This window comes from Peromyscus californicus, unplaced genomic scaffold, assembly GCF_007827085.1.
Source record: "Peromyscus californicus insignis strain IS unplaced genomic scaffold, ASM782708v3 Scaffold_4__1_contigs__length_199733344, whole genome shotgun sequence".
NCBI lineage: Eukaryota > Metazoa > Chordata > Mammalia > Rodentia > Cricetidae > Peromyscus > Peromyscus californicus.
Genome location: NW_026294562.1, coordinates 53218305 through 53231521, shown reverse-complemented (window position 1 = coordinate 53231521; position 13217 = coordinate 53218305). Strand labels below are relative to the sequence as shown.

At 46.2% G+C, this 13217-nt stretch overlaps 1 protein-coding gene across 2 annotated transcripts in view; it reads left to right on the top strand.

Moving 5' to 3' along the window:
* The window catches only part of Plaat3 (phospholipase A and acyltransferase 3), a 28965-nt gene that overhangs the window by 10242 nt on the left and 5506 nt on the right, over positions 1-13217 (top strand). For both annotated transcript variants that reach the window (XM_052763105.1, XM_052763104.1), the window contains 2 exons: positions 7360-7462; positions 10809-11077. In XM_052763105.1, coding sequence (XP_052619065.1) covers positions 7360-7462; positions 10809-11077 — 372 coding nt within the window. The remainder of the gene's footprint in view (positions 1-7359; positions 7463-10808; positions 11078-13217) is intronic.

The following is a 13217-nucleotide window of genomic DNA, read 5'->3' as shown; positions in this document are numbered from 1 at the left end:
TAGCCCCCTGTACTTCCACTGTTCTTTTATCCAGGGGTCCCAGGGGCTTCGTTAATGCAGAATGTGATGCTCCCACGTCTACCAGGAAGTTTACAGGTTGTCCCCCAATTGAGAAAGTTACCATAGGCTCCCAGAGGCCTAAACTGAAAGAGCCACGCTCCCAACCCCCACTCTTCCAGAGTCAGGACTGGTTTTGACTGAGGAATGCTTATCTGTGGCCGGAGAAGGCCTACCCGCTTCCACTGGGGTCATTCACTTTCCCACTGTCCCAGTTCCTTGCAGTACATTGGTCCTTTTGTAGGCCTTTTCTTTTTCTTGTAGGTGTTGGTCAGGGCTGAAAGTATGAGGAGCATGTAGTGCTGCCACAGTGGTCTGATTTATTTTCGTTAGAAAATCTTCCTTGCTGTCTCTGTTGTCCAGCACTTTTTGGGCTATTTCTAACAATTCTGACCGATTCTTTGCTGCAAACTCATCCATCTTTTGGATTTTCTTATGCACACCTGAAGCTGACTGAATTACAAAGGCCAGGTTAATTACTTTGAGGATTTCTGGGTCCTCCAGATCTACAGAAGTATATATAGTGGGTATGCCTCCTGCGAGTCTTCTGAGCCCTGTTTTACATCAGCTTCTGTAGACAGACTAGGTTTGTGAGCCGCCAGCCTCAGACCCTGAAGTAGAATCTGGAGGTACTCACTGAGTGACCTCCCACTTGTGCCCTGGACAGGAATTCGTGTACCTCATCAGGTACGTCACTGTCCCTAGATGGTAGCCCACCAGAACCAGTACCAGATGTCACAGAAGGGGATGCCTTAGTATGACTTACCGATGGAGGAAGCCTTCTTACACAAGTGTTTGCTGATTTTTTTTTTTTTTTTTTTTTTTTTTTTTTTTTTTTTTTTTTTTTGTCTTGGTCCCTCACTTCCGTAGTCTGTGGAACCAAAAGTGTGTTCTGGGCCTTGGAACTTTACCAGGTGCACTGCAGGGGGGAGCAGTCCCAGAGGACCAGAGGGAGGTCCCTGAGATTGGGTTGGGGTCTAATCTCAATGGGGCCTCCAAGAATGTTGACCCCAACTGAGCAAGAATGAAAACCACCACCCAAATTAAAGCCAATAAAGCAAGCTTTATCTACCATGCATAGGACTGACTCTCCAAAGCGGGATTTGAGAGAGTAGCGTGGGTTAACTTTTCAGGCCTCTTTTGCAGAGAAAAAGTGTAAACTGGGGATTTTCAAAGGAATTTGGTGACGTAAGGATTTGGTAAACAAATGTTGCAGAAGCAGTCAGATTAAATTATTTGACCTGTCAGTTTGGCAGAGCTTTGTTTATATTTGATTTTTTGAGAGAGGCTTTCTCTGTGTGGCCTTGTCTGTCCTGGAACTCACTCTGTAGATCAGGCTGGCCTCGAACTCACAGAGATCCTCCTGCCTCTGCCTCCCAAGTGCTGGGATGAAAGACGTGTGCCACCACTGCCCAGCCAGAACATCTTATCAGGATAGAGTGTGTCTGAAGTATGAGTCAAACTCTACAGGTAGGAACATGTCAAACCCCAGAAACAGGTTAAAAACACAGTCAACTTGAATTTTACAGCAAACAGAAATGAATTTATTTTGACGTTATAACAAAATGGCTTTTAACTTTAAAATGGAGTCAGGCTGGTCCATCAGATTAGCATTTTTTTTTTTCTGTAAAAGGCTAGATAACAAGCATTTTGGTTATTGTTTTAAAAGACTTATTTTAAAGTGTGTGTGTGTGTGTGTGTGTGTGTGTGTGTGTGTGTGTGTGTGTCTGTGTGTCTGTGTGATGCAAGTGCAGATGCCCGAGGAGGCCAGAGTCATCATCCCCTGGTCCTGGTGTTACAGGTGACTGTGAGCTGCCTAATATACATACCTGAGACCAAACTTGGGTGGCCTGCCAGAGCAGTATGCACTCTTAATTGCTGAACCACTTTTTCAACCCCTTCAGACAAAAAATAAAAAAAAAAGTTATTTGTGGGAGCCGGAGAGATGGCTCAGCAGTAAAGAGCACTGGTTGCTCTTCCAGAGGCCTTGACTTCAACTCCCAGTACCCACATGGTGGCTCACAACCATCTATAATGGGGTCTGATGCCCTCTTCTGGCATGCAGGTGTACAAGCAGATATAGCATTTCTACATAAAATAAATCTAAAAAAAATTATTTTTGTGTGTGTGGTATGTGTTTTTGTGTACTGTTCCCAGGCCAGAAGATAACATACTGTTTAAAAACTAGCTCCATTTCAAACTGAGTTTCAAACTAAGTTACTGTGTGAAAAAAGAAAAACCTAGGAGTCAGCAGGACCTTATTCTTAGCCTGATGGTTAGCCACTCTGGACCATGACCCATCAGCAGTTGAATCTTGACAGCAACCTAAGAGGAGACTGATCTCAGAGCCACCTGGTTCATTTCCCAAAATTGTCCTCCCTTCCCCTTATTGTGTAATTATTATCCTAAAACATTGCTCAACTTCTCATTCTGCTTCTGTAATCTCCCTTAGCTGCTGCTCACGCAGAAAAAACAAACCAAACCAAAACATGATAATGCCTCATGTTGAGACAATTGTGGTTTGTGCCTTTAAAAACTTCGTAGAGGGGCTGGAGAGATGGCTCAGTGGTTAAGAGCACTGGCTGTTCTTCCACAGGACCTGGGTTCAATTCCCAGCAGCCACATGACAGCTCCCAACTGTCTGTAACGCCAGTTTCAGGGTACCCAACACTCTCATGCAGGCAAAACACCAATGCATATAAAAAAAAAAATCCTATCTTTAAGGCCGGGTGGTGGTGGTGCATGCCTTTAATCCCAGCATTCGCGAGGCAGAGGCAGGTGGATCTCTGTGAGTTCGAGGCCAGCCTGGTCTACAGAGCGAGTTCCAGGACAGGCTCCAAAGCTACACAGAGAAACTCTGCCTCAAAAAAACAAAACAAAACAACCCCCCCCAAAAACCAAAAAACCAAAAAAGCCACTTCACTGAACTCCACAACAATAACCATGGCTATTGTTCCTTCAGTACGGTGGGTTGAAAGAAAATAGCCCCCAAAGGGAGTGGCACTATTAGGAGTTCTGGCCTTGTGGAGTAGGTGTAGTCTTGTTGGAGGAAGTGTGTCACTGTGGGGATGGGCTTTGAGGTCTTTTCTCAAGCTTCACTCAGTGTGACAGTTAGTCAACTTCCTGCTGCTTTCTGGTCAAGATGTAACCAGTACCATATATGCCTGCACACCGCCATGGCCCCTGTCATGATGATAATGGACCGAACCTCTGAAACTGTAAGCCGCCACCTCAATTAAATGTTTTCTTTGTAAGAGTTGCTGTGGTCATGGTGTCTCTTCATAGCAATTAAAAAAAAAACAAAACAAAACAAAAAAACCTAACTAAGACATTCTGTGTCTTGTTTTTGTTTTTGTTTTTTGTTTTTTTGAGACAGGGTTTCTCTCTGTAGCTTTGCGCCTTTCCTGGATCTCGCGCTGTAGACCAGGCTGGCCTCGAACTCACAGAGATCCACCTGCCTCTGCCTCCCGAGTGCTGGGATTAAAGGCATGCGCCACCGCCCGGCCATATCTTTTTTTTTTTTTTTTTTTTTTTTTTTTTTAAGACAGCACTCCTCATTGGCCTGGAGTGGGCTGCCATTAGGCTCGATTGCTTGGACAGCAACCCCAAGAGATTCACCTGTCTCCATGTCTCCTCCCCAGTGCTGGGATTGTAAACACACATCACCATGTCTGACTTTCTGTGTGAATTCTAGGGCTCAAATGGATATCAAGCAAAACAAGCACTTGGCTTACTGAGTTGTCGCCCAGCCCCAACACTTCAGGATCAGCAGGCTACACATTCTCTGTTGCAACCCCTCAACCCTGCCGTTGCAGAGAGAGAAGAGATATTTACAAAGCATACAAAACCATGTGAACTTGCAGATCAGGGCCTGTAGAGTCCGGAACACAGTGTCAGATCCTAGAGCTGGAGTTACAGGCAACTGTGAGCTGCCTGATGTGGGTGCTGGGAACTGAAACTGGGTTATCTGCAAGAGTTATCTGGTCACCTTAACCAGTCACCTTAACCAGTCTAAACCACTGAGCCCTCTCTCGGTCTTCATTATTACTTCTTCTTTTGTTTTGTTTTGCTTTTGGAACAGGGTCTCATCATGTAGTCCTGGCTGGCCTGGAGCTCGATATGTAGACCAGGCTGGCCTGGAACTCACAGAGATCCGTCTGCCTCTGACTCCTGAGTGCTGGGATTAAAGGTGTGTTGCCTCCACTGGCCGGCAAAAAACTAAATCCTAAAAAACGTAAAATACTTGGGCTGAAGAGATGGCTCAGCAGTTAAGAGCACTGACTGTTCTTCCAGAGGCCTGGGGTTCAGTTCCCAGCACCCACATGGCAGCTCACAACTGTCTTTAACTCCAAGATCTGACACCCTCACACAGACATCTGACACCCTCACACAGACAAACATGCAGGCAAAACACCAATGCACATAAAAGAATAATAAATAAATTTTAAAAAAGGTGTGTAGCACTACACTCAGCTAATTTTTATTTTTAAAAATTAATGTGTAATTTAACCAGATAATAATATGGGAAAGACATAACTTCAGCTAAAAGTATAAAGAGGGCAGGCTGTGGTGAGGCACACCAGAAATTCTAACGCTTGGGAGGTGGGTGTAGGAAACCAGAACAGGTTGTCCTCAGCTATATAGCAAGTTCTAGGCCAGCCTGGGCTAAGTGAGACCCTGCCTCAAAAACCAAACCAGCCGGGCGGTGGTGGCGCACGCCTTTAATCCCAGCACTCGGGAGGCAGAGCCAGGCGGATCTCTGTGAGTTCGAGGCCAGCCTGGGCTACCAAGTGAGTCCCAGAAAAGGCGCAAAGCTACACAGAGAAACCCTGTCTCGAAAAAACAAAAAAACAAAAAAAAAAAAAAAAAAAAAAAACCAAACCAAACCAAACCCCGAAATTAATATATAATTTACCTTTTAAAGTATATAGTTCCATTCTGATAAACATATACAAGTGAACCATTGCCCTAATCGAGGTACAGAACAGATACACTCACAGCCTTAAGTCATTGGGTGACAGTCAAAGAAGAGATTCTTAACTGGGCTAAGTGCTGAGGATAAGGGCTGTTGAGTGCTCAGTCCTAATGAGATATCTACATCACTCACTCCAAGGACCAGAGGCTATAGTGGAAGAAGGGGCGGAAAGACTGCAAAAGCCAGAGGATGGTGAAGAGTGCTTAGGAGCAATGTCTTCTGAATATGACATGACCACCGAGTCATGCATGTCATGAACATACAGCAGCTGTGAGCCCATGCATGAGACCTGCACAAATGAAGACATGAAAATAAGAAATGACAGGGCTGGAGAGATGGCTCAGTGGTTAAGAGCGCTGGCTGTTCTTTCAGAGGTTCTGAATTCAATTCCCAGCACCCACATGGCAGCTCACAGTCTGATGTTCTCTTCTGGTCTGCGGGCATACATGCAGACAAAGCATTTGTATACATAAAAATAAATTTAAAAAATATATATAGAAAATAGGAAACGACTAGCTGGGGCAATAAAGGGGGTCATCTGGAAAGAGGAGAGGATAAGAGAGGATAGTGGGGGTGGGAAATGTGATTACATTGTATACAAGGAGGAAACTAAAACAGTCAGAAAAACTGCAGAACAGCACAGTTTAATGACCCTAATATCCCCCATATTCCTTTCTTGTGGTGCCTCTCCTCACCCCAGCCCCTCAGATTGCTGATCAGTTTTTTGTCCTATATTTATGCCTACTTTGGAATGTCATATAAAGAAAATTGCATAGTGCATAACTTTGGGGGTATGACCTTCTACTTATTATTTTGTAAATAACTAAATATTTTGCAGGCTGGACTGTTACATTTTAAATGCTTTTTTGTCATTGTAATAAGTTTTTTTGGGGGGGAGTGGGGAGGGGCATGAAGAAGGAAGTTTGAGACAGGGTTTAATTATATGGCCCAGGCTAGCATAGAAGTCATTTAAAAATTATTTACTTATTTTGTGCATATGGGTGTTTTGTCTGCATGTATGTTGCGTACCATATGGGTGCCTAGTGCCTGAGGGAGGGCAGAAAAGGGCATTAGATCTCCCTGGACTGGAGTTTTTAGACAGTTGTAAGCCACCTTGTTGGTGCTGGGAATTGAATCTGGATTCTCTGGAAGAGCAGTCAGTGTTCTTAACTGCTGAGCCATTTCTTTACCCTAGCCTGGAATTCTTGATAATCCTGCCTCAGCACCTTGAGCAGAAAGGAGCTCAGTAATATTTGTAGCAAGAGCACTAAAAAGGCAAAGCTAATGAAGAGACCTTTTTAGGTTTGCAGTTTTTAAGGAATGTCTTTATTTGTTCTTTAATAATTGCATGCACGTGTACAATGTATCTTGATCATATCTGCCTCCAACTTCCCCTGGACATTCCCCCAACATGACTCCTTCTCACCTTCATGTTCTTTCTCTCTGTCTCTGGTAACCCACTAAAACAATTAGTGTTGCCTGCTGGAATCCTGACTGGTCTTGTCCCCTTGCTCTTGTGAAGTGACCACAGCTACAGTGATCCTGAGTGCTATGGCCATGTCATGTCCATCTTCTGCCACATTCCCTGAACCTAGGGTGGGTGGGTTGGTGATGACATAGATGTCCCATTAGGGCTGAGCACTCAATAGCTGCTTCCTCTTAGCATTTTAAGTTATGAGTCTCTGCATTGACTTTTGCCCACTGCAGAAGAAGCTTCTATCTATGTGCACAAACACAAGTATTTGGACGGAAGTTTGACAGTGTGTCCATTTATCAAAACAACAGCAGTAGGTCCCCTGCTAGAGCCTATGGCCTTCTTGAGTCATTTACTTTTGACCAGGTTTACAGTATTGTTCATTTTATAGGTTTCTTTTTTATTTCTATTTTATTTCATGTGCATTAGTGTTTTACATGCATGTATGCATGTGTACCACCTTCATGCAGTACCTGTGGAGGTCAGAAGAGAGCATAGGATCCCCAGGCAACTGGAGTTGCAGATGGTTGTGAGTCACCATGTGCTGGGAACCTAATCCAGGTCCTCTGCAAGAGCAGTAAGCAGTCATAACTGTTGAGACATCTTTCTAGCCCCCATTTTGCAGTTTTTAATCATGGCATATGGGAGCGGGGGTGGGGGATGGCATCTTTCTTGCAGGCCTGGATCATGGCCTTGTGAGGTAAGCCAGCATCAGACCTGCAGGGCCTGCATCCACATGAGCCTACCTACTGGAGCTGACTGGTGGGACTAAGGGGCTACACTTTCTCAACCCAGCCTGCCCAGGTCTCAAGGGTTCATGCCATTGCTAATAGTCCTGTTCTTGGTTTTGCAGACAGAACCAAAGCCTGGAGACCTGATTGAGATTTTCCGTCCTCTGTACAGACACTGGGCCATCTATGTCGGTGATGGATATGTGATCCACTTGGCTCCCCCAAGTAAGAACACCGGGTCTTCATTGTGCTGGGCCTAGGGACTGGGAAAAGATATGTGGAGCTATGGGCAACAGGTAGCCCCTGGATTCTCCTTGCTTAGCCATTTGTCTCTAAGTTTATGCGAAGGCAGTCCGATGTGCCAGGATGGTTTCTGAGCTTTATTCCTTAGGCCCCAGGGTGTAAGCCCCTCAAGGCCTGTGAATAGCCAGACCCTGCCTCTGAGGACCTCCAACTGCCAGGCTCTGCCCACAGAACACTCTAGGGGCTGTGAAGGCTCAGGCTGCCAAGCTCTGCCATACAGAGCAAAAAGTCCACTCCCCACCAATCCCCACCCTGGAAATCTCCACCCTGGAAAGCTCCATCCCCCAAGAAACCCTGTCTTCTGTTAAGTTTTCTGCTGCTTCTTGCAGGAGAAGAGGCAGACACCCTCCTGGATTTTTCCTTCTCAACAAATCTCTTGTGTGAGGTTTGTGGTGCGTTGTGATTTTGTGGTATTCCTTGGCTCCCAACTGCCAGGATACTTTTCCCCTTCAGAGCTGGAACACTTACACAGGGGGTCTTTGTAGAGAGGCTGAGGTGTGCATCCAGGCATGACTCTGCTTAATTTTCTTTCTTTATAATTTTTTTAAATTGAATTTGTTCTTGGACAGTTTCATCACGTATAAAGTGCATCCTGACTGCTATCATCCTACCCTCTCTAGTCCCACCCTTATCACATCCCCCTACAAATCCCTTTCCCACATTTATGTCTTTTTTTTCTTGAGACCCATTGGTTTAACCAGGGTCCTCTGTGTGATGCTGGGTTTGAAACTCTCTGATGGAGCCTGGTGGGTTCATCAGTAGGTATACAACAGAAGACAATGCCTGCCCTGCCCCTAGATCTACCAATAGCCAATAGTTCAACAGGGAGGGTAGAGACCTGTGAGTCCTTCCCTAATCCATGTGTGACTGTTGACAGGATCCGTCTAACGTCAGGTCTGTTGCAGACAGTCATACATAGCTGTTTTCAATTTTTCATTTTTTTAAAGGCAGGGTCTCATGGCTGAGTGGACACAGTGGTGCACTCCTCTAATACCAGCCCTCAGGAGGCAGAGGCAGGTAGATCTCTGCTGGGGAATATTCAATCACACTGAACCCTGAGTTTGTATTTGTGTTAATTAAATAAAATTAACCTTGGGTCAGGAGGCCGAGTTAGCAACTAGTTGATAGAAAGTAATCCTAGAGCATCAGAAAGCACCTGGAAGAGACAGACGCACTGGAAGGAGTTGGGAAGGATTTGGAGTGGCGTGGCTTGTGTGGTGGAGCAGAAGGATGAGCTCTTTGGAGACGCCAGCAAGGAGAGAAGGTCAGCTAGGTGCTACCCAACCTCTCTGAGCCAGCAGGTTTTCACCCCAGCCTTTGAATCTCAAGTCTTTTGATAAATAGAATGATAGAGATTTAGTTAAAACTACCTTTAGTGGCAGCGGCAGAGCTGGTGCCTGCAGGAACAGAATTCCCACTGGGGTACAGCCTGCCAGAGAAACAGGCAAGTAGCTGTGGAAATAGCAGTAGATTAAGGCACAGTTACTGTGCCAAAGTTAAAACAACAAATCTCTGAGTTCAAGGCCTGTTCTACATAGAGTGTTCCAGGAAAGGCAGGACTTCATGGATCCTGTTTCAAGACAAAACAAAAGTCAGGGTCTCACTATGCCATCCTAGGTGGTCTGGAACTCCTCATGTTAATCCCACTGAATGAGAGTAAAGACCATACACAAATTCTTTGGTCAAATTAAGCAAGCTTTATTTTCTGTCAGATAGGGCTGTCTCCCTAAAGTGGAGTTTGAGAAAATAGCATCGAACACAGGAGATAGTGGGGTATTTTATATAGCTCCCCAAACCTACAAGGCTAGTAGATTTTTAAGGGTTGGGAGATTTCAAGAGGAATTTTGGTTATGAAGAAACGTAGCTGAACATTTTAGAATTATTTGGTAGAACATCTTATCTTCTCAGGGTGGAGGGTGTAGAACATGTCAGGTTCCAAAAAAATGGGTCAATACATGGTCAAACCCAAGTTTTACAGAAAACAGGAATGAACTTATTTTGACCTTGTAACAAGATAGCTTCTAATCTTAAGATGGAGTCAGGCTGGTCCATCATTTGTGTAGACTAGACTGCCCTTGAACTCACAAAGATCTGTCTGCCTGTCTCGTGAGTTTTGGGATTAAGGGAGTGTACCACCATGCCTGGTTCAAGTGTTTGATGTATCAGAAGAGTTCAGCCTGTTCTGTGGCTCCGTGGAAGAAGGATCACGTGGCCTCTGCCCTTTCCCTTCCTGCCTTTGCCTGATGCTCTCCTACTGTCTGTCGCATTTAAAGACTGGTCCTGTCCTGCTTACTGGGGTGCTGTTGCTTCACCCAGGGGGCCCTGCTCCTGACAGGGAACCAGCCTTGTGATGCTCCATGGGCTCCTGGGTCTACTTCTTCAGTGTATAGCTCCTTTCTAGCCATCATACCCAGTGCATGCCTATGGTATGGGTCCTTGGGTTAGGAGACCCTGGCTGTGTGCTCTGTCAGCTGACCCTCACTGCCCCAGCCTGGTCCTACAGAACCCAAGTTCCTCCTCTTCTAGTCACTCCATTACTGTCTCTTCTCACCTGTATACCATGGCCAGGGCTGCTACCACATCCTCTGGGTCTCTTTTGGGGAACAGCTAGAGAGTTTTGATCTCTTTTTTTCCCCCCCTGGAAGGGTGGAACGCTGGAAGACCAGCCTCTTTTCCTGAGGCCATCAGCCTGGCGAGGTCGAGGAATTGTAGCTCAGATGGAATCAATAGGTTACATGCTCTTTTCCCAGAAAGATGAGGGAGCTCCTGGCACATATTTGCAGAATCAAGTAGTGGTTACAGCATAGAAGACCAGCTTCTTCTGATTAAAGAAACACTCCAGTAGCCAGGGATTGTGATGCATGTCCATCATCCCAGTAGCCAGGGGTGATGGTGCATGTCCGTCATCCCAGCATATGGACTGCAGAGGCAAGAAGCAGTTGAGAGTTTGACACCAGGTTGGACTACATAGTAATTTCCAGGTTAGACGAGCCTGGATTACAGAGTGAGACCCTGTCTCATCCCTCAACTGACTTCCACCCTCACTATCATGGCTACCACTAAAACATCCCAATAAATCATGGCCCTTTACTCGTCTCCATCTTGAAAAGGGTTCAGAGACCACAAGAACCTTTTCTAAAGCCTCACCTGTTTTCGTCTTGCTCGTCCCTTGTGGATGGTGCTAAGCCTGGATGCCCAGCTGTGGGCTAGCACCCAATCCCTGTGGCCCTGTCCAGAAACAACTCCTCTATTCTTTGTGGATCCCCAGGTGAATTTGCAGGAGCCGGGGCAGCCAGCATCATGTCTGCTTTGACCGACAAGGCCATAGTGAAGAAAGAACTACTGTGCGATGTGGCCGGGAGGGACAAGTACCAGGTCAATAACAAACACGACAGCAAATACACCCCGCTGCCTCTAAGCAAGATCATCCAGCGGGCTGAGGAGCTGGTGGGGCAGGAGGTTCACTACAAGCTGACCAGTGAGAACTGTGAGCACTTTGTGAATGAACTACGCTATGGAGTTGCCCGCAGTGACCAGGTGCGTCCTCAGCCCCTGTACCTGACTTTAGGTGCCAGATCAGTTCCCCAGCTGACAGTGACTGGACATGATGTGGGTAGAGACAGAGTCACAAACAGGACAAAATTAGCCTAGGTGTATGCTTCCTGTCCCTGAGAGTGTCGTGCTCAGGGTGGGGAGTCAGGCAGGGTGGTGAGATGACAATTCAGATCAGCACATAGGGTCTGATGACCAGTCCACCCCGTGATGATGCTCTTAGAGCCTTGGAGGGACGCTCTGATAGCCCCACTTTGTGGATGAGGAAACAGAAGCTTCTAGAACTCAAGTCATCTGGCTATGGCCATTCATTTCACCCAACCAATCTTTTTGAGTCTTCAGACCTGTGCCATGTTTTCCTGGCAGTCAGATGCAGCTGTGTTGGTGAGTGGCAGAGAGATTTGATGTGTGGGTTCCTTTAACCAGCCTCACTTAGCAGGCAACAGATTATAATGTACTTATCCTAGAGGGGGTCCTGCCATTTCTCCATTTTCTCTTTTGAGACAGGGTCTCTCTGGGCAGCTTAGACTGGTCTGGCCTTGAACCCTTAGGCTTCTTCTTTAGCTTCCCAAGTGCTCGGATTCCAGGCAAGTGCGACCACACTTGGCTTTGCATGGGTGAGAACTTAAGGTCTGTGTGGTTATTTGTTTCTGTGTGTGGCAATCCTTTCTCTTTCTACTTGGCTAATGTGGGGATGGAGAGCAGGGACTCCTGGAGTCAAATAGACTGGGGCCCTCCACTTTCAGTGCTAGGGACTGAACCCAGGGTCTTGCCAATGGTAGGTAGGCCCTCGATCACTGAGCTAACCACTCCCTGCTGGCCCTTTGGGCCCTGTCTTTTACTAGCTGTGTGATCTTGGAGGACATATTTAGTCAGGCTCCCCACTTGATATAAAACCTGTGAGAACTGATCTCAGAGGATTTCATGTGAACTAGAGAGGAGAATCCTTATACTCCTCACAGGGCTGACTCAGGAAATGAAGCTGATAAATGACAGTAGCAGAGACAGTCTCTGGAGCTTGCTCTTCTCGCTTGGCTCATCCAGGGTTTTGGCTGCTGGCCATTCTGAAGGGCCACTGTGACTTGGTTGGGAGGCATTTGCTGACAGGGACAGTCTCAGCTTTTTCACATGCTGACTGTTGTTTGGTCTCTCTTCTCTACAGTGAGACATTAGGTAGCTTCCTAATGGGCCTGGTTTCTTTCATCAGTTAGCTGAATACTGTTCATCAGCTATTTAACATATCATTTTCAAGTGGGATTGACATAGAGGAGCAGCACATTTCTAAGTGGATGAGGAAGGCAATATTGCCAGTATTTGCTGAGCACTCCCAAGGGTCTGAGCCACAGTCTGGCTTCAGTGAGCATAAAACAGCCTCTCTGGGGTAGGAAGCAGGCAGGGATAGAAGAGGAATGTCATTCGTTCTTGGGTAACTGCAGTTGTGGTGGTGTTGAACATTTTAATCCTAGCACTTGGGAGGCAGAGGCAGGCAGAGCTCTGAGTTCAAGGCCAGCCAGGTCTACAGAGAGTTCCAGGACAGTCAGGGCTACACAAAGAAACCTTGCCTCGAAAAACAAAAGAAAACAAAACAAAACCAACAAAAAAGAAAACCAGAAAATGATGCCATGATAGAAGGGATCTGGGGGATGACAGTACTCAGTCTGTCTATTGGCATAAAGGCTAAAGGCTCTGGGTTCAATAACCAGCAATACACACACACACACACACACACACACACACACACACACACACACATACACGCACACACGCACGCACGCACACACATGCACATGCACACGCACACACACACATCCTGCATATACATGCACAAACACACATGGATAGATACACGTACCAGAGACACAGAGAGAGAGACATACACACAGATACACAGTAAGAAACACTTGTTGCTGAGTCCTATTTGATCCTGATGGTCATCAGCCCTGATCCTTTCCCGGTGCACTGAGAACCCTTGTACTTCTCTCCTGCACTAATGATTTTATCTGTTAGAAGGCAAGAGACAGGCAAGAGTTCCTAGAAAGGAGCTGACTTGAAGTTACCCTTCAGAAAAGCTTTATTAGGAGAGAAAGCGAGAGCCTCACGACCACAGGTAGCCTTGATCAGGCTG